The 25,657-nt window shown below is 42.1% G+C and overlaps 1 protein-coding gene across 1 annotated transcript in view; it reads right to left on the bottom strand.

Annotated features, from left to right (window-relative positions):
- LOC117356932 (long-chain-fatty-acid--CoA ligase ACSBG2-like) overlaps positions 1-25,657 on the bottom strand; it is a 102,682-nt gene that overhangs the window by 30,304 nt on the left and 46,721 nt on the right. The window contains exons 6-10 of the mRNA XM_033936894.1: positions 25,436-25,556; positions 15,965-16,045; positions 10,506-10,655; positions 8,379-8,543; positions 229-410 (exon numbers count right to left, since the gene is read on the bottom strand). Coding sequence (XP_033792785.1) covers positions 229-410; positions 8,379-8,543; positions 10,506-10,655; positions 15,965-16,045; positions 25,436-25,556 — 699 coding nt within the window. The remainder of the gene's footprint in view (positions 1-228; positions 411-8,378; positions 8,544-10,505; positions 10,656-15,964; positions 16,046-25,435; positions 25,557-25,657) is intronic.

Here is a 25,657-nt window from a genome sequence, read left to right as displayed (position 1 = left end):
TTTTATTTAGAGATAAAATATGGTCCTTCATTATTTAAATTATTACATATATTCTGGTCTGATACTATTTGGGTGGTTCTAAAGAACCAGATTTTCCTTTGGGCCACACCCTCAGGCCCGCCCAGTTCTGCCCATGTCACACTCCAGTGGAGGTTTCAGTCAAAACTGGAAAAAGCCGTTTTGGGTGACCTCTTTGTGTCTTTCAATGACCAACAATGAGTCACTTACCCGTTTACAAAGTTGTAATTGGCCTTCAGCCCAATATCTCTAGCCCAGGCAGTTGCCTTCCTCCTGATGAAAGATGATGTAGCTTCCAGAATATTCAGCTTCTCCTGAATCTTCTCCCAGACCCGTGGAACCCCAAGGAATATTGTGGGACGCACCTCCTGCAGAGTGGTGATCAGAGAGCCCTAAAGGAAGGGAAATGAATATCAAAGCTAAAAAGAAACCATGTTTTCAACTGTACGCCAGAAATCTCTCATTTTTAGGTTTGTTTCTGAGTGCTTATTGTGGCGGTTTGGCCCATCTGCCAATCTCTCGGTCTGTTTCTCCATCCATCTCCATCTGTTTGTGTGTATCTTTTTAAAAAGTAAAGCAAGAGCAGCCACCACAGAAAGAAAAAAAAAAAAAAATGCAGGACCTGGCTTTTGCCAAAGAAGAAACGGCACGGTGTGGAGGAGCCCAGGCCCCACATGGAATAGCCACCAGCCTGAGCTATGGAAAAAGCAACAGGAAGGCAGGGAACCCACAAACCCAGACGCACATCCCCAATCCATTCCACCCCCATCCCCGCCTTGTTTCAGCTCCACCTCAAATCCCGTCCCCCCAAAGCCTTGTCTTCTTCCCCAAAGAGCTCTGGCCGCGTCTGGAGGGCCTTGAGCATGTACAGATGTGTGTGAAATCAACCACGCATAATCAGAGGCCCTCCAAATGCAGCTTGAACTCCTCGGGGCTTTCCAAAACCCAAACAAACTGCCGGGTTTTGGAAAGAACATAAAAATATAAGAATAGCCTTACTGGGTCAGACCAATGGTTCATCAAGCCCAGTAGCCCGTTCTCACAGTGGCCAATCCAGGTTCCTAGTACCTGGCCAAAACCCAAAGAGTAGCAACATTCCATGCTACCGATCCAGGGCAAGCAGAGGCTTCCCCCATGTCTTAATAACAGATTATGGACTTTTCCTCCAGGAACTTGTCCAAACCTTTCTTAAAACCAACTACGCTATCTGCTCTTACCACATCTTTGGCAGAAAAAAAGAACTGACTCTATGTATTAACACACCTCCAGAGCAGAAACTGCTATGCAAAAATTTGCTCAGAGAATTGTAACTCTAAAGAGGGAGAGGAAACCCCCTCTTGGACGAAAGAGTTTTATCTTCCAATCATTGCTTAATAAATGCAAAAGCAATTCCCACTCAAGGGTGCGAATAAGTAAAAAACTGAACTGAATAAAGTTCTTAATAGTAATGTATGCTTTCAAAAACTTCCAAAAACTTTCAAACAACTTCAATTCTTGCATTTAGGTTGACACTGGACACTTTACAATCATGAGGTTGAAAAAATGAAGATACTTATCAGGGTCCCGACGCGGCCCCGTTTCAGTAACTGCTTCAGGAGACCCCGTCTGATTAAAGCTGAAAAGGGTAACAACCATAAGACAATTCCAAAAAAGTGTCTGAAATACAAGAACAATCTCGTTAAAATGCAATAGATATGGGCTAGAACACTCAAAAGCCACAAACCCTTGCATGTCTCATGAAAAAACTTGTAGCTAGCCAGAAAGGACAGGAGCACAATACAGTACGTACCGTTCTTGAGATGAAACCTCTCTGTGCAACACAGAACGCCGGCACCCGCAGCCGTATTTAAACCGGCAAAAAGGCGGGAAACCAGACGTGCAGAACGTGATGACATCACAAAATTACAAAAAAAGCAAAAAACTCCAAAAGTAAATCACGAGTGCCAGACATAATCAAAGGAAAGCTGCCCACTCGATCTCATTGTTGAGACCTTGTGGGTGGAGAGTGTTGAGATCGTAGATCCATTTCTGTTCCTTTCTCCACAATGCACGGGCAATGTCACCACCCCTGACATTATTATAATGATCCAAAACTGTAAATCTCAAATCAGTTATGGCATGGTGTTTAACTTGCCAATGTTGTACCAGGGGGGCTTCTTGCACTGCGGTGCGTATACGACTCATATGTTCACCGATCCGGTGTTTCAAGCTGCGTGTAGTATTCCCCACGTACACAAGTTGACACGGGCAACATATGGCGTAAATCACATGATGAGAATTACAATTGGTAGCATGCTGAGTATACTTGCATCGGGAGGGCAATGACATTTGTTGGATGGTAACACTGAACTGCTACCAATTGTAATTCTCATCATGTGATTTACGCCATATGTTGCCCGTGTCAACTTGTGTACGTGGGGAATACTACACGCAGCTTGAAACACCGGATCGGTGAACATATGAGTCGTATACGCACCGCAGTGCAAGAAGCCCCCCTGGTACAACATTGGCAAGTTAAACACCATGCCATAACTGATTTGAGATTTACAGTTTTGGATCATTATAATAATGTCAGGGGTGGTGACATTGCCCGTGCATTGTGGAGAAAGGAACAGAAATGGATCTACGATCTCAACACTCTCCACCCACAAGGTCTCAACAATGAGATCGAGTGGGCAGCTTTCCTTTGATTATGTCTGGCACTCGTGATTTACTTTTGGAGTTTTTTGCTTTTTTTTGTAATTTTGTGATGTCATCACGTTCTGCACGTCTGGTTTCCCGCCTTTTTGCCGGTTTAAATACGGCTGCGGGTGCCGGCGTTCTGTGTTGCACAGAGAGGTTTCATCTCAAGAACGGTACGTACTGTATTGTGCTCCTGTCCTTTCTGGCTAGCTACAAGTTTTTTCATGAGACATGCAAGGGTTTGTGGCTTTTGAGTGTTCTAGCCCATATCTATTGCATTTTAACGAGATTGTTCTTGTATTTCAGACACTTTTTTGGAATTGTCTTATGGTTGTTACCCTTTTCAGCTTTAATCAGACGGGGTCTCCTGAAGCAGTTACTGAAACGGGGCCGCGTCGGGACCCTGATAAGTATCTTCATTTTTTCAACCTCATGATTGTAAAGTGTCCAGTGTCAACCTAAATGCAAGAATTGAAGTTGTTTGAAAGTTTTTGGAAGTTTTTGAAAGCATACATTACTATTAAGAACTTTATTCAGTTCAGTTTTTTACTTATTCGCACCCTTGAGTGGGAATTGCTTTTGCATTTATTAAGCAATGATTGGAAGATAAAACTCTTTCGTCCAAGAGGGGGTTTCCTCTCCCTCTTTAGAGTTACAATTCTCTGAGCAAATTTTTGCATAGCAGTTTCTGCTCTGGAGGTGTGTTAATACATAGAGTCAGTTCTTTTTTTCTGCCAAATATTTTTCTGACTCCTTGGTTACTTTGTCCCTGCCATAGTGGAAACATACTTACCACATCTTTGGCAACGCGTTCCAGAGCTTAACTATTCTCTAAGTGAAAAAATAGTTCCTCCTATGCTAACTGCTGAACCACATCTTCTAGGAATGAGTTCCAGAGCTTAACTATTCTCTGAGTGAAAAAAAGTTTCCTCCTATTGGTTTTAAAAGTATTTCCCCGTAACTTCATCGAGTGTCCCCTAGTCTTTCTAATTTTTGACAGAGTGAAAAATCGACTCACTTGTACCCGTGATTTTGTAAGACTTCAATCCTATCTCCCCTCAGCCGTCTCTTTTCCAAGCTGAAGAGCCCTAAACGTTTTAGTCTTTCCTCATACGAGAGGAGTTCCATCCCCTTTTCCATCAAGTTTCAAGTTTATTAAAATTTCAGGAATCGCTTATACATGAAATACTAAGCGAATTACATTAAAATCCAAACTTATGCATACATTAAAATACAAGATATGCATATGATGTATAAATTAAAAAAAAATAATAATAATAACAAATCAGAAAAGGGGTTAGACCTACAGACCAACAGACATAACTGGGTGCGGAGGAATGAAGGGAAAAAGTTACAATATTAATAATTTTAAAAAGAGGGAAACAATAAAGGGAAAAAACATTAGGAAGGGTATCTTTTTTTATTTTTTATTTTTGATCAAGGGTCTGCTGCACTGTGACTATTCCATTCAGAGGGTAAAAGCATCTTTAAACAGGAAGGTTTTTAAATTAATATCTTGGTCGCTCTTCTCTGAACCTTTTCTAGTGCCACTCTATGTTTCTCGAGATAAGGAGATCTCTAAAAAGAGGACATGTCCAGGTTTTCCCGAATCTACCCAAGCCCCACATATCAAGAGAATATGAGGAGTCATTAAATAGGGAGCAAGAAGGGGGAGGAAATGTAGCATTAGAGAAGGGCAAATAGGGCAGCTTCCCTGGGCCCCCCAGTTACAATAGGCCCCCCCCCATGGTCCAGCATTTTCCTCACCTCCCTGATTTAACTTTAAAATGCATTTTGCTTTGCAGGGTGTTGCCAGCATGGAAGTGATTCCCAGTATACTACCTGGGGTCTCCTCGGTGCTTTCCCTCTGTCACGGCCCAACCCCAAATTTGATGCAACTTCCTGTTTTGGATGGACCGTGGCAGAAGGAAAGTGCCAAGGAGGGGAATAGCAGTCGCACCAGCAACACCCTTCAAAGCACAGCGCTGGGAAAGTGAGGGAGACACCAGACGGGGGTGAAGAGAAAGGGGGACAGACCAGCCCATGGGAGTAGATTGGGGAGAGGGGCTCAAAGAGAGAAGAAAATTCTAGACCGGTGCCACGAGAGATGGTCCATTCTTCAAGGTAATATGCAGAAAACCCCCCACCCTTTTTATTGGACTAATTTAATGTAGTTTATGATTAGCTTTCGAAGATAAACCCTTCTTCCTCAGATCAGAAATAAGCAAATGTTGGCCAAATCAGAATATGTAAGGGAAACATGAAAGCGTTTACGTGGTAGTTGGAGACAGTTTGAATTTACATTACATTACATTGATGTCTTCTATCCCGCCAATACCTTTCCAGTGAGTAATAATAATTTATTTTTATACACTGCCAAAGCCATAATAGTTCAAGGTGGTTTACAACAAGAAGTGCTGGACAATCAGGGAATAAAACACAATATAAAATCAACATACAGTATAAAAGTAAAAACAGTAAATCCTTAACTTACAAATCGATTAAATAATTTTGGTCTTACTAATTTTCTAAAACTAAAGTAAGATGAGGAATGCATAATGATATTACCCAACCATTCATTCAATTGACCTGCCTGGAAAGCAAGAGTTCTATCCAAGAATCTTTTATATCGACAGGCCTTTATTGTAGGATAAGTGAACATATGAATTCTACGAGTAGGCCTGTTAAAACAGTTCAGTCTAAAATGAGACACCAGATACGTAGGGGCCAACCCAAATATTGATTTAAAACAAAGACAAGAGAATTTAAACAGAACTCTTGCTTCCAGGGGCAACCAATGTAATTTTTGATAATAGGGACTTATATATTCCCATTTTTTCAAACCAAAGATGAATCTAACAGTCGAGTTTTGAATAACTCAAAGTCATTAAAGGGTTTTCTTGAAATTTCCCAAGTAAATGATGTTACAGTAATCAAGCATGCTTAGAATAGAAGATTGAACCAATAAACAGAATGATACAGCATCAAAATATTTTCTGATGGATCTAAGTTTCCATAATACCCAGAAGCATTTTCTAACCAATGCATCCGTATGTTCCTCTAAAGTCAGGGATCAATCCAATCTCACTCCCCAAATTTTTAGGGAATAGTCTCTGGGCTAGAACCAATGTTCACTAAACCATTGTCTGGTTTAATGAAACATAGAAACCTGATGGCAGATAAAGGCCAAATGGCCCATCCAGTCTGCCCATCCACAGCAACCATTATCTCTTCCTCTCTCTCTCTCTGTGATCCCACAGTCTCTATCTCCATCACTTCTTCTGGGACACTGTTCCATGCATCTATCACCCTTTCTGTAAAAAAGTATTTCCTCAGATTACTCCGGAGCCTATCACCTCTTAACTTCACCCTATGCCCTCTCATTTCAGAGTTTCCTTTCAAATGAAAGACTCGACTCATGTGCATTTACATTACGTTGGTATTTAAACGCCTCTATCATATCTCCCCTCTCCCGCCTTTCCTCCAAAGTATACAGATTGAGATCTTTTAGTCTGTCCCCAAACGCCTTATCACGAAGACCACACACCATTTTAGTAGCCTTCCTCTGGACCGACTCCATCCTTTTTATATCTTTTTGAAGGTGCAGCCTCCAAAATTGTACATTGAATTTGCCGACCCGATTCTCAAAACAGCTCACTGCATGGTTTTCCGTGCGGTCATACATTCTCTGATTCTGGCATGCAAATGAGGTCATTAATATTAAAACGAGTAATCCGATCGATGGCCTAACATTGCATACCAGAATCAGATCGGTAATACCAACCCAAAAAACAGACAGATCTACCTGGGGGTTTTTTTCATTTTTTTTCTATGGGCACAGATGTTGCAATTGTGTAACACATACACAATATGTGGCCCATAAAAGAAAAGTCAAGCCACTCCTCCCCCTGATGATGCCCCCCTCCCCCGATGACTCCCTGGAAACAAAATAGATGCAGGAGGGATGTCCACTTCCTCCTGCCGCCATGAATTCCCCCTACTGAACTGACCACCCCACCAGGATCCTGTATCCTGGGACATAAAGAGAGGAGCCTAAGGCACTGATTGGTTCAGATGCCTAAGGCCCCTCCCCAGGGAGGGGACTTGAGTGGGTTCAAATGCCTAAGGCCCCTTCCATGTGGCAGGGAGAGTCAGGCATGAGCAGGGAGGCAAAGAGGAGGACAGGTGCCGTGTCCACCCTCCCCCTTTACTACGCCACTGGCTTTGTAAAAGGACTCCTTCCTTTGTTATGGTTGACTAGTCATCAGAAAATATATGAGCGTCCCGTATGGAGCTGCTGCCAACCTAGTGAGTACCAGCCAAGTCACCCCAGAAGGAACTTTCAAATACGAGGGCTGATTCCTAAGTCATGGCAACTATTTTTTTTTCATTCAAAAATGCGCCAACAGTGGAAATCTAATACAGTAAAACCTTAGATTGCAAGTGCTTTGCAAGACAAGCAAAACATTGTATTCAATTTTAACTTGATATATAAGCAAGGTCTTACAATACAAGTACATACAGTATACACACATCACAACTGAGCCAATGGTTCTTCTCTCTCTCTGTCTGACATTGCAAGAGTATACATAACACAACATAGAACTCACTTGTATACCGCATATACCATTAAGTTCTATGTTGTAATACAAATGGATAGACATCCGAGTTCTAACTTCCGAAGTGTTCCCTAAAAAGATATGTTTTTAAGGCATGTCGAAATTGTTGATATGAAGTTGGGAATGTAAATATATAAGTTAAATCCCTGTCTCCTTTGTGACTGTACAGCGCTATAGAAATAATTCATAGTAGTAGTGTGAAGAGTTTCAGTCTTTGGGAAGCAGAGCTGAGCTTGTGATGTCATAGTGCCTCAGTCCACCAATAAGAGCCAACCTCATCAGTGATGTCACAATGGCTCGATTGTCCTGTACTCCCCTCTGCCCTCCAACCCAGCCAGCAGATTAACCCTTCCCCTTAACTCTATCCATGACATCCTACTGGAAGCTCTTTGGAGCAGGGGCTGTCTCCTTTGTGACTCTGTACAGCGCTGTGTGTGTCTGGTAGCGCTATAGAAATAATTAAGAGGAGTAGTAGAGTAATTATAGTTCATAGAATTCACATCCTATCAATGTTCCTAAGATGAAATTTGTTAGCAGATGGATTAACCATGCTCTGATTGTGTCAGCGCTTGAGGGGCTCAGTGGATGAATCTATCATACATCCAATGGCGTAGCAAGGGTAAGAGGCGCCCAGAGCTGTGCTGCCTCTCCCTTGTCTCTGCCCCCTCCTTCCCCTGATCCCCCTGCCGCACATGCATCCCCTTCCCTTCCCCCAGTACCACGAGCAACACGAATTTCAATGTGCTCCTCGCGACCTGTTCGTCTCTTCCTCTGATGTCACTTCCTATGCATGGCCCTTGGAAGTGACATCAGCGGGATAGACAACGTGGTCACGAGGTGTACGTTGAAGTTGTTCCTCACAGCGCGTGGCGAGGGGAGGAGTGGAAAGAGGCGGAGGGGTGCCAGCACCCCCACCAACATGATGCCCGCTCCCTCCCCCCTCTTCACTATGCCCCTGCATACATCTAACGTTCTCAGTTTCTAAAGACTCAGCAGACGGATCTACCTGGCTGTCATTCAACCTTGGTAGGAGACTTTTCTTGTACATGCATAGCTTACCTTCAGGGCATTTGGCTCTGCAAAATGTGTGCTCCCTCCATAAATCAAGGGAAGCCATAGATCAAAGGCTTGGCCTGCAATGTGGTTTAAGGGGAGATAACTGACTACCGCCACATCTTCTCTCAGGTCCATCATATTTCCCATTGCTTTCATTGTCCAGGTGACCTGGTGCCCCAAATGAAGAAAGAGATCGTTTATAAGGCAGCACATACAGAGTACATTACATTACATTACATTAGTGATTTTTATTCCGCTTGTACCTTGCGGTTCAAAGCGGATTACATAAGAAGAGAACTGGACATTTCCAGGATGGTACATGACAATAGAGAATACAGTTTGAGGATAGAGACTTAATAACAGAATGATAGTAAAGACTTAATAACATCGGAAGATGTTTTGGACGGCAGTGTTTTGGTTTCTTGGGGTTAGCATGCCCCAAAACGAGACCACAGCTTTCATTATACCAGCAGACCAAGAAGTGGTGATTACATCAGTAGGCTGAGAAGCGGGGAAGCCACAGTTCAAATCCTGTTTACATTTTGGCCTTGGTCAAGACACTTCAACCTCAGCTACAAATGTAGGGCTAAGTTGACTAAACCATGGGTCCCATTGTAAGCAATGGAACTTAATTACTGTCGTGTCAGTGAGCACTAATGTGGCAAAGCACTTCGTAAACCTTTAGTAGCTTCTCCAAAGAGTTTCTGTGACACCATATCTAAGTGTGTGTATGATGAGATCAGAAAGGCAGCTTGAAGAACGTCTCTGATATCAGAAGATGACATATTTGCCAGAGATGACTAGTGCAAGGCATTGATATGTGAAGTGAAAATAGTGAAGCTCGTTCCCAAGCCTTTTCTCTTGGTGAAGTGGTTATATAACTATTTTGACTCCACATTTTGTCTTTTAACATCAATTTGGACCTCTGAGGAAGGTGAAACAAGGACTGTGCCGGGTCCTGTCTCACTTAAGCATTTGTGGATTATCATTACCAAATTAGTTATTGTAGAAACAAACCAAGAAATCATCATTAAGACCATCTTTTTCCTCAGTTCACTTTTGTTTTTTTAATCTAAAATGCTACAGAACTGGTCCTTCTGGCTCTTTATTCATTCATGCTTATGTACTGGGCCTCCATGCTACAGGGTGCCCCAAGCCTGCCTGAAGCTGAAGGTAGACTTTGGCTGCCTCTTCCTGAAATAGATTTATTTTACTTTGTTTATTGGGATTTATAAACGGCTTTTATGAAGAGATTCACCCAAGCCAATATACTGTATAGTCTGACCACACGGCCCAAAAGTATCATCAATACAATACAGATCAATATCCCCCACTTCTATAGAATCATGACGTTCCGCGGCCTTGAAATTCTTTACGTACTTCTTCAGTTTTTATTTACCATGTCTTAGAATGCTTTTTCTTTTCTTTTTTTTTTTATAACAAGGGAGTAATCGACATTAAGTCTATACCTACAATATGTGTTATGCTACTAACGAGGTTTAAAAAAGCCTCAGAATATAGAGCTTTCTACCCAATTCAGGTTTCAAGAATGAATAACTCACTTGCTCCTGCTCAAGTCACAGGCAAAAAAACCTTTAAGTCTGTTATATTATTTTTTTCTTTTGTTATTTTTTTTTCTCAACTTGTTATAACAAAAAGTGAGAAAGCATTCTAGAACTAGGTAATGAAGTGGGGGATACTGATTTGTACGGTGTTGAGATTCACCCATGGCAATGTCTATAATTGGTCCTCACGGGAGGTTGTTTTTGTGGAGATGAGAAGTAGGGATGTGAGGCTCTGGAAGTTACTGTTTGATAGTCGGAGGTTGAAAGAGAGCTCCGTTGTGCCAAGCCTTGTACCTTTCTCATGGTTACTGCAGGGGATTTAAAGATGCAGAGAGAACATTTTAAAAGGGCCTCAGACCGTTTTTACATGTGCAAATTCTGCATTAGCATCAGGCAGCAGATACTAATGTCAAATAAGCATACACTCTAAATTAGATTTTGCAGGCCCCTTAGTAAATTGGCTTCTACCTATCCCAAGCTTTGGGATTATTCTGGTTTTCTCATACACTTTAAGAACTGAGTTGTAGGAGGTGCTGGAAGATGAAGATCCTGTTTTTATACTCACATTGTCATGACTGAGCATCACCCCTTTGGAGTTCCCTGTGGTCCCTGAGGTATAGACCAGGGTACAGCACTGGTTGACTTTTTGAGAAGCGATTACTTCATCCAGTTGTGAATCTGGAACATCTGAGCCCAGCTGCACAAACTCCTCCCACTGCACACGGAGAAGAATAAGAAGAGACAACTGGGGATCAAAATAGTGACCCTACCAGTGGCGTACCTCCCCCACCCTCTTCTCTGCCCCCGCCTCCATCCTCTCCTTTCCTGCCCCCTCCTGCCATATGCCCCTTTCCCTCTTTAATGTTCCCGGCACGAGCAGCAACTGCATCCTGTCGGCTCTTCTTCTGATGTCACTTCCTAGGCGTGGGTCCAGGAAATGATGTCAGAGAAAGAGACGATGCCGGCGTGAGCAGCAGGTTGGGGTTGCTGCTCACACCGGCACTGTTAAAGAGGATTGGGAGAGGGGAAGGGGTGCATCCGCATGATAGTGAGGATGGAGAGGAGGTCAGGTGCTGGCGCCCCCACCAAGAAGGATCCTGCCAAGCTATATAAACATCTTCCAAAGTAAAGGACGGGGAATAGCATTTGCTTCTATACCAAAGTTGGAAACTCTTATCATATGAATGGAATTATGGCACAATTAAGTGACCCAAAAGGAAAACAAAAAAAGCCATCAAAGAGAGTAGGGCTAGAGAAATGCTCTTCCAAAAAGGAGGCCAGTAGAAGTTTTATTGAATAACTAGCATATTAGAAAGAGCTCTCAACGTTCGCCAAGAGGATACGACTCAACGCTGGGCCCTATTTCACCACTCAAAGGCCTGCATGAGGAGTTGTGAGCACAAACAAGCACCGGCCTTTAGGGTTGCAGTCGTCGGTCACTGCTCACACATTTGAAACCTACTAGACAGTTATAGTCATCTATTCAGTACCAAAGAGCAAATAGCTAGAAATGTAACCAAGGGAGTTCATCGAACGATAGACAGAGTACGGTACAGGGATTCAAACAGGGATTGGACGGATTCCTGAGGGATAAAGGGATCGTGGGATACTGAGGGAGGAGCTGGGATGTAACACAAGTATAGAAACCCAACCAGGTCGTGCATGTGCAAGACCGGAGGGTTAGGACTTCGATGGGAAGATAGGACTTCAATGAGAAACCAAGGTGGCAAGGGAGCCCCTTCTGGTGATTCAGACAGGTCGTGACCTGTTTGGGCCGCCGCAGGAGCGGACTGCCGGGCGGGATGGACCTATGGTCTGACCCGGCGGAGGCACTGCTTATGTTCTTATGATAGGGTCCTAACTTGATCGGCGTGATTCTACAAACATTAGGCGACTAGTGCAAAACGCATAGTTAAAAGTAGGTGTGGTTAGGGGGTGGATCGTGGGCCTGTTTTTGACATAGGCACCTCTTTTTGAGTTAGGAGCTATTGGGCACCTAATACAGATGAAGGCATGTAGGCTTAAGACTGCGCTAGTGAGATTTTATAATGGGTGCCTAACTTTTATAGACTGGCGTATAGCACTGCACTAGATAGCGGCAATATTTTAGGTGACATACTCGGGCCCTAAGTCCAGTATGGTGCCGTTCCAACTGTTGGAAAGGTTCTCCCTGGATCTTCCTACTTCTAGATGATTGGAGGAATCTCCCATTATCATTTGGCATATTAAAATCACCTATTACTGGTGCATCTGCTGGATGACCATGGCATAAAGGGAGTGCTAAAGGAGGACAAAGAAATCGCAGACAAACTGAACACGTTTTTTTTGCATCTGAATTTACCAAAGAGGATCTATACAGCATACCGGAACCCATTAGGCTATATGGAGGAAACGAAGATGGGAAACTGACAGGGTTGACGGTCAGTCTAGAAGAGGTATGCAGGCAGATTGATAGGCTTAAGAGCGATAAATCCCCGGGACCGGATGGCATCCATCCGAGGGTCATCAAGGAACTGAAAGGGACTATAGCCAAACTGCTTCAACTAATAGCCAATCTGTCGATCAAATCAGGAAAGATTCCGGAAGACTGGAAAGTGGCGAATGTTACGCCGATCTTCAATAAAGGTTCAAGGGGAGATCTGGGAAACTACAGACTGGTGAGTCTGACCTCAGTACTGGGAAAGATGGTAGAGGTGCTGATAAAGGACCGCATCATTGATCACCTTGACGAACACGGTTTAATGAGGACCTTCCAGCACGGTTTCAGCAAAGGCAGATCTTGCCTGACGAACTTGCTGCACTTCTTTGAGGGAGTAAACAGACGGATAGACAAGGGCGACCCAGTCGACTTTGTATATCTGGATTTTCAGAAGGCGTTCGACAAGGTTCCGCATGAACGACTACTTCGGAAAATTGAGCCATGGAATTGAGGGTGAAATACTCACGTGGATTAAAAACTGGCTGGAGCATAGGAAACAGAGAGTGGGGGTAAATGGACAATACTCGGACTGGAAGAGTGTCACCAGCGGGGTGCCGCAGGGCTTGGTGCTTGGACCCGTGCTCTTCAACATCTTTATAAACAATCTGGACACTGGTACGAGTGAGGTGATTAAGTTTGCAGATGATACAAAGTTATTCAGAGTAGTGAAGACACAAGGGGACTGCGAAGATCTACAAAGTGACATAATCAAGCTCGAGAAATGGGCAGCGACATGGCAAATGAGGTTCAACGTAGATAAATGCACAGTGATGCATGTCGGTAACAAAAATCTCATGCACGAATACAGGATGTCCGGGGCGGTACTTGGAGAGACAGGAAAGAGACTTGGGAGTTCTGATCGATAAGTCGATGAAGCCGTCTGCACAATGCGCTGCAGTGGCAAAAAGGGCAAACAGAATGCTAAGAATGATAAAGAAGGAGATCACGAACAGATCGGAGAAGGTTATCCTGCCATTGTACCGGGCCATGGTGCGTCCTCACCTGGAGTACTGCATCCAGCACTGGTCACCGCACATGAAGAAAGACATGGTACTACTCGAAAGGGTCCAGAGAAGAGCGACTAAAATGGTTAAGGGGCTGTAGGAGTCTCCGTACAGTGAGAGATTAGAGAAACTCGGCCTCTTCTCCCTTGAAAAGAGGAGACATGATCGAAACATTCAAAATACTGAAGGGAATAGACTTAGTAGATAAAGACAGACTGTTCACACTCTCCAAGATAGGAAGAATGAGAGGGCAATCTCTAAAGTTGAAAGGGGATAGATTCCATACAAACGTAAGGAAGTTCTTCTTCACACAGAGAGTAGTGGAGAGCTGGAACACTCTTCCGGAGTCTGTTGTAGGGGAAAACACCCTCCAGGGTTTCAAGATTAAGCTGAACAAGTTCCTGCTAAACTGGGACGTACACAGGTGAGGCTGGACTCATTTTAGAGCACTGGTCTTTGACCCGGGGGCCGCCGCGTGAGCGGACTGCTGGGAACGATGGACCACTGGTCTGACCTAGCAGCGGCAATTCTTATGTTCTTATCCCCTTTCATAGCTGTAGTTTGAATGTCTTCATTTAAATCTCTGTCTACTTCTGCCTGTGACAAGGGTGTTCTTTTGATGCTCCCAGTCTTGTTTTAAAGGAAGTTGACCCCTTTGTAGACTCTTTTCATGGGTTGGAGATCTGATCGTCTGTGTGGGTTCTAGAGCAAACAGGTCAAGGAACCCAGTAGTGGTGGAGTCTAGATTTCAATATAGTTTCGCATAATCACTCTCTAGTTCTGGATTACGTTAGTATAAACAATGCTTTTCTTTTTCTTTGCATTTTATAGTACATTTTTCTTGGGTGTTTTATGGGAGGATTCATTTTCTTGGAGATGATTTTGGGGTGATAGGCCTTTTGTTTCAAGGATTCTGTTAAAGTGTTTATTCCTGTCTTGTGGGCCAGAGCAAATGCAGAGTCTTGTGTTTTGGTAGTGTATAATGAATTTTTTAATGTCTTGTTAGGTGCATCGACTTGTGTTTGAGTCCTAGAGACTTGATGAATATCATCAAGTTTTTGTGGCAGAATACAGAAGTAAATTGCTGGGCTTCTCTTCTGCACAGTATAAATTAGATGTTGTTGCTGTTGTCACATCAAACACGATCCTCTGCCTCCAAAACTGCCCATCTGCTGCTCCCAGATAGGTGGTACATTGTTAGTCTGACATCTCCCCTGAAACCTGTCTGCTTTTGAAGGCCCTGATGGAAGTGAAAGTACCGACAACATAGCTTTCGGCTTCCCAGATGTGCGCAAACCCCAGTGGCCCAACAAGCCCATAGATCTTGTGTGGAGGATGAAAACTGGAGCTACAATCAATAGTTGTATGTGTCATAAGAACATAAGAAATGCCTTCACCGGATCAGACCCTATATCCATCTAGTCCGGCGACCCGCACACGCGGAGGCCAAGCTAGGTGTTCTCTACTGGACACCTTGTTCACCCGTGTCCCTCAATGTGATTTGCATGAAGATATGCATCCAACTTGCCCTTGAATCCCAGAATGGTGGTCTCTGTCACAACCTCAGTTGATTTCCACTGCAGATTGAGATTGTAGGGTCTACAAAGATAATACTTTCTATGGAATAGTCCATGGGATGTGCCAAAGGAGTGGTAGAAATGTTTAAAGTTCTCTTTGCCTTCATTTCAAATTATGACGGTCTTTTTAGGAATGCCCCCTCCAGTTCTGACATAAAAAGGTTGGTGCTATTCTGATACCTATCGTGGTTCTCATCATTTGTAAATAAATATTATTGAAGACAAAGTAGTTGTGGGATAGGATGGATTCAGTTAGTTTTGTAACAGATTCTCCTATGTATTTCTAGTCCTGAATATGCTGCCCTGCCGTTTGAAACGAACAAGATCCGTTTCTTGGTCCCGAAACTGCCCTGCAAAACACTCTGTCATCTGGAGGCAATTCCCCTTAGAAAGAAAGATAGGTAGACAGTGTTCCAAAGAGATTTGCCTATTTTATTATCAGTGTACATTCAGTTATATATCCTTCACATGGGTCAGTGGTATTAGCAGATGACGTAAGTACAGACCATATCTAGTGACAGGATACATAGGCTTCAAAGAAGTAATCAACACCAGAAAAGGGGGGGATGAATGAGCAGGATATGTACTTCATTGTTTAAATCTTAAAGGTGTTAAGAGCTGTGGGGGGTTGAGCCTTCATTGTCTCAGACAACTAACTTCGTTAACATAAATTAAATGACCTTTTCCCAAACCATCAAGAGAGTAAACACGAACATTCTGCATTTGATTACTTCCAGCATAGACAGAGACAGAAAACTTATCCTTTCCTTTCACCGTTTGCATGGGGGATATTTCTGTACAGTGATTCAACTTCCACTGTGGCAAGGATAAGCAACATTGGTGAGGGGGAGCTCAAGGTGATTGGCTGAATCTCTTATGCAGTTCCAAGTTTATTCAAATTTCAAGGTGGTTCTCCATGGTACAGTTCAGGAGAGGAAAGACGAGAAGCGTTGCTTTGTCTTACCGCATACAGTTTAGGTCTCTTCTCCTGTAGTTCTCCACCATATTGTAAAATGGCTTTGAGTTGAGGTAACTTGTGTTGAACCTGAATAAAAAAAAATACAAAGTTTCAGGTTTCAAGTTTATTCTGTGTGTGATATGCCCCCTGGTCAGAGAACTCTTCGACAATTAATTCTTCTAAGCTCATCGTAAGCACCTGACCTTTATTTAATTTGCCTAGGATTTATCCCTCCCCTATTTCCCTTCCTTCTTCAAGTGACCTAGAGCCTGTTTTGGTGTGCACGACACACAAATATTAGATTAGAATTTAAAAAGAAAATTATACAGAAGGAGGTAAAACATAATAAAAACAAAAAAATTATAAAATGCAATGGATAAAACAACAGTATATTGCTTTGTGAAGGACAGGAAGATGTATAGAATACTGATAGCACACGATGAGTATGAAGGATTAATAATATACACCCCCCCCCCCCCCCCGCAAAAGTGGTTTTTAGCGCAGGCCGGTGCACTGAATGCTCTGTGTTGCTCCCGATGCTCAAAGAACTCTATGAGTGTTGGGAGCAGTGCAGAACATTCAGCTGGTGCTATAAAACGCTTTCGTGGGTTTGTAAAAAGGAGGCCTGGATAGATGAAAAGTTGTGAAATGTTATCTGCACCTGGGTATTGCAGGAGGGCACATCCTGTATATCCTATACCAAAGCCAAAAGGAAGAAAAATGCTGACAAGTTTTATGTTGAATTGTCGGACGCTGGAAACTGCATTACAAATTGATATCAAAAGAGCAAAGGTTGGATAACAATTTGGAGCACTCGCCTGAACTTCACTGACTGAGTGAATACCATGAGCTGCTTCCTAAAAATTTATCTTATCTGCAATTAATTTTTAATCCCCTTTGTAGGGATGGAGATCTGATAAGTTCTGATCCAGGGCATCAGAACACAGGCAGTTCTGAACCAGGCCAGGTCAGCACACTGATCTAGGCTCTGTATATGTATCTAGGCCCTGTGTACGGATCTAGGCCCTGTGTAAGGCTTTGAGGCCCTGTGTAGAAGTATGACTCCTTTCTCTTTCCCTCTTGACAAAACAAGGAAAAAGGTTTGCACCTTGAGACAGAATGCTGAGGCATTCCCCCCTCCCCTTTTGTCACAAGACTCTTGCCACATATTAAACTGACACAGGTTTACCCTTATCTTATCTCTTATCTTGTCTAAGCATCCCTTATATGGGCAACAATCAAACTTTGCCTGAGCAGGCCCTGAGTTAAGGCTAATCAAGAGAGCTTAAGGAGTATGCATTTTAACCTTTGGACTGTCACATGCTATAGTAAGATTTGAGACATATCAGAAATGTACACATTGGGAATCACTTTATTGTACCTGTTATTATGTATTCATATGTCATGTGAGATAGTAGCTTTGAGAAGCACATGAAATATGTAAACAATGAATTACCTTTGTCTAATCCTCACTGTAAATGCATTATGAAATTATAACCTTGTAGAGCATTAGCTAAGTAATTAATGGAGCTAAGATTCTCAATAAAAGAGTGAGAGACCATCCATTAGGGAGTGCCTCCATTCCGACTCTAAGACTGCGTGTTTGTGTTTCCTGTGTGGCATTCCTACACCCCTTGGCCTCACAAAGACCTGAGAGAATTTCTAGAGCAAATGTTTGTCATTCCATATCAAGTGGACCAGGTGTCCATGCTTGACCTCCTCTAAATTTTATGGTGATGTTCCCTAGGATCTCAAACAAAATCATGCAAAATGTTTTGGCAGGATCTCGACTGGTTTGAGACTTACAGACAGCTGAACGGAGGTCACCTTCAGAGTGTCATGCGCCATATAATAATAATAATAATAATTTATTTCTTATATACCGCTATACCGTGAAGTTCGAAGTGGTATACAATAAAGATACATTTGACAGTACATGGGATAGAAACGGTTTACAATAAAGATACGTTTAGTCAGTACATGGGATGCAAGTGGTTTACATTAAAGATTCATTTTGTCAGTACATGGGATACAAGTGGGTTACAGTTAAGGTATATTTTGTCAGTACATAGGATGCAAGTGGGTTACAATACAAGTGGTTTACTATCAAGGTGCATTTTGTCAGTGTATGGGATACAGGTGGGTTACCATAAAGATACATTTAGTCAGTACATGGGTTACAATAAAGATACATTATGTCAGTACATGAGATTCAAGGTGGAAAGTATAATTAGTTTCGGGCCTTGGAATTAGGGGGCGAGGTGGAAGGGTCATGGCGAGGAAGAGTTGGATATGGGAATTTAGAATTTGTTAAACAGTCGAGTTTTCAGGGATTTTCTAAAGTCTGCGTATGTAGTGGCCTCAAGTATGGGCTTTCCAAGCCATGTGTTCAGCCTAGCTGCCTGGAATGATAACATTCTATCTAGAAACTTTTTGTATTGGTAAGATTTCAAGGAGGGGTGATTAAATAGGTTTGTTCTGCGAGTGCTCTTGTTGGACTCGTTGGGGGAGAACTGGGAGATTAGGTAAGCTGGAAGAATCCCAAAGACAGCTTTGTAGCAAAAACAAGCAAACTTGAAGAGGACTCTGGATTCTGCGGGTAGCCAGTGGAGTTTCTGATAATAAGGGGAAATGTGTTCCCATTTTTTTAAACCATGGATTAGTCGGATCGCGGTGTTCTGAATTAATCTCAGCTTGTTGAGGTTCTTTTTATAAGCTCCTAGGTATATGATGTTACAGTAATCTAGGGTGCTTGAGATGGATGATTGTACTAGTAAACGGAAGGACTTTTCATCAAAGAATTTTTTAATAGTGCGAAGTTTCCAGAGGACCGAAATACATTTTTTAAACAGTAGGTTTATGTGGTTTTCCAGGGTTAGGTGTTTGTCAAGTGTTACCCCCAGAATCTTTATGGTTTGGTCAATTTTGTATTCTCGGCTCTGTAGGTGAATTGAATTTTCTTTTATCTTTTCGTTGGGTGATGCCAGGAAGAATTTGGTTTTTTCTGTGTTGAGTTTCAGTTTGAAGGCCATCATCCAGTGCTCTATTTGATTTAGGATGTTGGTTAAGGAGTTGGAGAATTGTGACATTAGGGCAGTTAGCGGAATCACTACAGTAATGTCATCTGCATAGATGTAGAAGGTGAGCCCTAGGCTTTGTAGCAGGTTTCCTAATGAGCTGAGGTAGATATTAAAGAGGGTTGGGGATAGGGGGGAACCCTGAGGTAATCCACAGTTGTTATTCCAGCTATGGGAAAGTTTGTCATCTTTGAATACCTGGTAGGATCTGTTCCTGAGGAATCCCTGGAACCAATTGTGAGCGTAGCCTGTGATACCTGTGGTTTCTAGGCAGTTCAAAAGAATGGTGTGATCTACTAGGTTCAGTTGTAGGATCATGGTGCTGGTACCTTGGGTGAGGAGGGCGTGAAGGTGGTTAAGTAGTGAGGCCATGATTGTTTTGGTGCTGTGACCAGGTCTGAAGCCTGACTGGTTGTTGTGCAGTAAGTTGAATTTGTCTAAATATGAGTTTAGTTCAGCATTTACTATCCCTTCCATTATTTTGACCGCGAGAGGGATGTTTGCGAAATTGGTTAGGTTGTTGGGTGGTTTTTTGTTGTTCTTTTTAATGGGTGTTATTACAATTTGACCTAAGGTTTTTGGAAATATTCCTGCGGTTAGTTGTAGGTTGATCCAGTTGAATAGTTTGGCTTTGAAGATGATTGGGGCTGCTTTCATTACATCTGGGGGGCAAGTGTCCAATCTGCAGTATGATTTGACGTATTTGTTGTAGAATTTGATAAATGTTTGCCAATCGGTCTCATTAAAGTTGGACCAGTTCATGTCTGCTTTGGCGGCGACTAGGTCTTGTGGAATAGAGTAGTCCCAGTGGGAGTCTGGAGAGTCCATTATAGAGTGTCTTAAGTTATTTACTTTGGTGTTGAAGAAGTCTGCCAGGTTGTCGGCTGTCACTGTGGATTCTTCTGTCAGGTTTGTGTGAGATTGAATGTCATATAAGTCATGGACCAGTCTGAAAAGTTTGCTGCTGTTTATGGAGGTGTTACCAATTATGTTGGCGTAGAAGCCACTTTGTCCAGGCACTGAAGCCCAACTTGTCAGGGGTATGAAATGTTTTGGATTAGTACAACCCCTGGCACTAAGTTCCTGTGTAAAGTTTGGAACCTAACATGAGCTTGCCTTCTTTTTTAAGGGCCAGCGAACTATGTGAAAAATGTTACAATTAGAAATATAAAGCCTACTTTGACTCTTCACTGCTCCTGGACCAGTAGGAATGGCCCATGACGTACATCTAGGATGTGTACTAGGAGACTGCAGCCAACTGGAAGCAAAGATACAATGACAAAGACATGACATCACTTTTTATACAAATTTTCACCATTGTTTGGGTGTAAATCTCTCTATTGTGTAGTTTTAAATTTTTTTATGCCATTTCTTGCTACAAAAGTTGCTCCGTTTCATCCTGGACTGGGCCTTGTTTTGGCCAGAATTAAGGTCCCAATGACATGCATCATTTGCATGTGCGGATATACTATGTTATACAGAGCCATCTTTGGTGTCCTATTGTCAAACGTGCAAATGAGCTAGAGATGTGATTTTATTTTGAAGCTGTAGCATATTTTATACCTTTAATACTTTCCCTATAATGTCACATGCCCTGTTTACTTTTCTGTCAGTCAGGGGATGTAAAAGTAAGAAATACCTTGAGTGCATTCTCTCAGATGTTATTTGGATTAGCTCCGCTATATCTCCTCTCTCATTTTGAACGGTACTGTTCGACTAGGCCTACTCGGCGCACTGGTTTATTCACTTTTCCTAATCCCAAAAATTGCCGTTATTAAATGTATTTTGATCGATCTTTGGCTTTTCAAGCAGGTAAAGTTCAAGTATGGTTAGACGATCTGATTCAACAATCAGCAACTGGTCAAGACCTATTTGTTCAACCAATTTGTTACTTGATTGATGACTATGTATTTTTCATTACTGAAATATTGTCCTGCCTTTTTGTGTGCTTTGTACCATCACTGGAATGCTGAGTTCTTTTTATTTTGTGAACTGCCTACGACTTTTTGGGTGTTGGCGGTATAGAAAAATAAAGTTAGGCAGCTTTTTATGACAAAGGTCTTTGATCATTGCTGCTTACATCCTATTCCTATGAACATTTTAGAAAACTGTGGAAAACCTTCCTTTTTTCAAAATTTCTGTCTAATTAGATTTGGTTATGCTTTTTCTTACTGTAATCTTTTGTAAACTGCATCGAACTAATGGTTATGCGGTCTAGAAATCCCATGTAACATAACATAACATACTATGTAGGCTAAGAAATCCCATCGCTTTATTAGTGAATATTGGAAGGAAATCTTCTCAAGTAAGTTCCCCAACAAAAGTGCAGGCAGACCTGTGATGCTAAGCAAAAGAGCTGAAAATAGACCCCCATCATCAGGGTCTATGGAGCACTTTTCAACCATCAGTAAAGAATATACTCTAGGGAGGAAAGTCTATCTGCATATTGTATTGGAGGAGTGGCCTAATGGCTAGAGCAGATGCCTCCGCACCCTGAGGTTGTGAGTTCAATTCCCACTGCCATAAGAACATAAGACTAGCCTCACTAGTTCAGACCAATGGTCCATCAAGCCCAGTAGCCTGTTCTCAAGGTGGCCAATCCAGGTCACTAGTACCGTTCCTTTTGACTCTGGGCAAGTCACTTAATACTTCATATAAATTGCTTTGATTGTATAAACCACACAAAAAAAGCGGCTCCCAATTCAAGCAAAAATAGTATTTAAATTCTACTGTCTATTTTTTAAATCCATAAATGGTGACAGCCCAGCCTACTTGAACAACCGCCTAATCCAAACTACCACAACCAGACACAGGAGAACCCAGACACCATTCACATACCCTCCAATCAGAGACGTCAAAAAGAAAAAACTGTACGATGGCCTTCTAGCCACACAGGCGGCAAAACTAGACCACCAACTCTCCAATCTACTAATCATGACCCCAGACTACAAAATTTTCAGAAAAGAAATAAAAACCCTGCTATTCAAGAAATCCATGAAGACTAACTAACACCGTATGAACCATTTCAATTTTCTGAAGCAACCTGCTCTACTCTGTAGCACCTCTGGACATGTCCAGAAATCCTCTTCTGTAATCCGCCTTGAACTGCAAGGTAACTGCGGAATAAAAATCACTAATGTAATGTAATATCAAGTCCCATCCCCTTTATCTTTAGTTCCTGATCTGTGTAATAGGTTCCAAAAGTGGGAAGGGAGAAGGAATCAGGCTATTTATTAATTCTACTGTGATACAGCTGGGACAGATGGTTAGTTCTTTCCGGCTAGGGTCCCACTGCTACGATGAACAAGTAAAGAGGAAAACAATGGGACAAGCTTCTCACATTTCTGGAATTACTTCTTGTGGGTAAATGAAATCTGGTGAGAGTGCCCAGGCATTTGGGGTCTGCATGTGGTATGGAGGGAATAGCTTCTTGGTCCTGCATCACAGTGCCTGTAATTCTAGCCTGTATCTCCCGGAGAACAGAATGAAGGGCAATTAACATAAGTAATAGGACAGGAAAAAACTTCCCCCCCTTCCCCAGCATTGGGTCACTCCATTTTCTACATACCTCAGATTCCAGTTAGGGAGTCATTGTTCTGCCCCAGCAGCTTCATACTAGTTTATGACATAACTCTAAGCTCACTCCATAGAGCTTTAATGCTACAGTTATTTCCTGCTATGATGTGTGAGCAAGGCATTGTATGCAATGTAGGCTCATGCATGCTGCAGCCACTCTTGTTTACCTGTATAAGCTTCATTGCCAGTGGTGTTTTCTCCTAAGTTGTTGATAGGTGCCATCAACTCGTGTTCGAGTCCTAGCGACTTAATGATATCATCAAGTTTTCATGGCATGGTATTTTAGGCAGTTTTTAATCCCTTCCCTAATGTTTTCCCCCATCTTACATTACATTAATGACTTCTATTCTGCCCGTACCTTGCAGTTCTGGGCGGATTACAAAAGAAACTAACTGGACATTTCCAGGAAAATTACAATTTAGGGTTTTGGATTACAAAAAGATGACTGGACAATTCCAGGAAATATACAGTTTGGGGAGCTGTTTACATGGTTGAGACTTTGAAGAGAAAGAATTACGGAGAGGGAGAGACTATGAAGGGGAATTTGTAAGGAAGGAGGAGAACAGGGGGTAGAGTTAAGACATCTGGATAAATTTTTTGAATAGCAGGGTTTTAATTTCTTTTCGAAATGATTTGAAGTCGCTCGCTGTTAATAGCAAGTTGGAGATGGTGTGGTCAAGTTTTGCTGCTTGCGTCGCTAGTAGGTTGTCAAACATCTTCTTGCGCTGAGTGCCTTTGAATGGGGGAAAGGTAAATGGGGTCTGGATTCTCCTTTGTCTAGTAGTGAGGTTTTGATTTAGGCGATTGTTTAGGTAAGTGGGGGCAGTGCCATTTATTGCTTTGAATAATAGACAGTATAATTTGAATTAAATTCGTGCTTGTATTGGTAACCAGTGTGAGTCTAGGTAGGCCATGGTGATGTGGTCAAATTTACTTAGCGAGTAGATCAATGTTTTGTACTGTCTGCAGTTGTTTTATCAAGTTTGCAGGGCATGGTAGATAGAGGATGTTGCAATAGTTCACTAGACCTAGCACTGGGGATTGGACTATGAGACTATATTGTTCTTTGTCGAAGAATTTTCTAATTTTTCATAAATTGCGCATGATTAAAAATGCTTTCTGGGTAGTCTTGTTGATCTGGACCTGGATTGTGCAGCATCTGTCTAGCGTTACTCCTAGGAGTTTAAGAGTGGACTGTATTGGGTATTTGGTGGCATTTATTTCTAGTTCTGTGATGGAGAGGTATTTGTCCTTTTCGAGCAGTAGAAATTTTGTTTTGTCTGAGTTCAGCTTCAATTTGTGGTCTACCATCCATTTTTCCACTGCTTCTAGTGTTTTTTTCAGTTTTTCTGTTGAGGTGGGGTCTGGAGAATCGAAGGGTAGGAGTATGGTGATGTCGTCTGCGTAGCTGACTAATTGTAGTTCTACCCTTTAACCCCTCTCTCAAGTTTGTTATGGTTAATGTCTGTCGTTTATATGTTACAAAATGCCTATTTTATATTGTTAATCGCTGAGAAATTTTTCTCATAAATGTTTTTATCAAATTTTAAATAAAACTGAAACTTGAATATGGAAGTAGATTGCGGGCAGTATAAATTGGATGTTGTCACATCAAATCCTCCACCTCCAATACTACCTATCTGCTGTTGCCCAGATGGGTAGTCTGACATCACCATTGAAACCTGTCTGTCTTGGGAGGCACTGCAGGTCATGAAAGTACCGACGGCATAGCTGTCAGCTTCACAGATGCATGCAAGCCCTAGTGATACAACAAGCCCACATACCATGATCACCTCCCGTTTCTTCTCGTATAAGCTTGAGTCCTTTGTTTCACTCCTATACTTCCTGGTCACTTCTTCAACTTTTGCCTGTTGCCAAGGTCTGTCCCTGCTGGTCTCTTCTCTTCTCTTCTCTCCCCTAGCCTTATGTGTATTCACTAAGGAACTTTTGTCTTAGGGGTCAGTCACACTTCTGCATCCATCTCAGTCACATGTTGTTCTATCTATTCTTTTTAAGGATGCATATAACTGATAATTAGTTATCTACCTACTTTAACAATTTCAACTGTTTCTCATTCCCACTCCACCAATTCTTAATCATTTTTTGATCTTTTTTTCCCATTTCCTATTGTACTTTCCTTTCATGTATTATTTTTATTAAAAAAATTGTATTTCTGCCCCCTTCTCCTATTGTTTTAATAGCCTGAGTTTGTCTGTTTAGTCCAGGTTTGTCCAATAATTTAGTACATGTATGTTTACAATGCAGACATGTTTGTCTCCCTGTAATTTTTAAATATTTTGTACAACGCTTTGTACTGCTGGATAAGTGTTTAATCAAATATTTTGCATAAACAATAAACAATCCCCTGCAAGCAACAGCCCAGTCTTTTCACCTGAAGCTATCCAGCATTTCACTCTGGAACTTGGAATATGTTACTGTCTAACTATTCTCTCATCTTTGCCACAAAGCTTCTTTTCTTCAAATCTTCACCTTCAGCAGCAATACTCAAAAATTTACCAACTGTGAGTACATCTACTATATTCAATAAAGTATATTTCAGAAAGTTATAAGGACTTCCTGCGTGCGTGTTGGTATGCTAAGGTTTAGCTTTCTGTAGCATATAGCCAAGTCTGCTTAGAGAGTCCTGGTCTGAGGCAGCAAGCTATTTGAGAACAGTATAGTTGTAATGATAGAAAACATGGGGGATAGTATGAAGAATGAAGAACGTGTTTTTCTCACTCCAGGGGAACACTGATCTATTAGCAGCAGTGGAGAAATAAATAATGATTCCGACATAAGGAAGTAAGAGGGTATACACACGTACCTTTAGGATTTTTGTGAGCTGCTGGTGATCCTCTACCACAATAATGTTTGCTTCACAATTCTCCGCAATATGCTGACATGCCTCTGGGGAACTTGTCATATAAATCCCAGCAGAAAGACCCCTGAAAGCAGGATACAGAGAGATAGAGAGGAAAAAAAATAGGTAAAGCATATACTATGGTAACAATGTTTTCCAACACAGATTAATAGACAGGGTGGGTGG

This window comes from Geotrypetes seraphini, chromosome 1 (assembly GCF_902459505.1).
Source record: "Geotrypetes seraphini chromosome 1, aGeoSer1.1, whole genome shotgun sequence".
NCBI classification, from domain to species: domain Eukaryota; kingdom Metazoa; phylum Chordata; class Amphibia; order Gymnophiona; family Dermophiidae; genus Geotrypetes; species Geotrypetes seraphini.
This window is presented reverse-complemented; position numbering and strand designations above follow the sequence as displayed.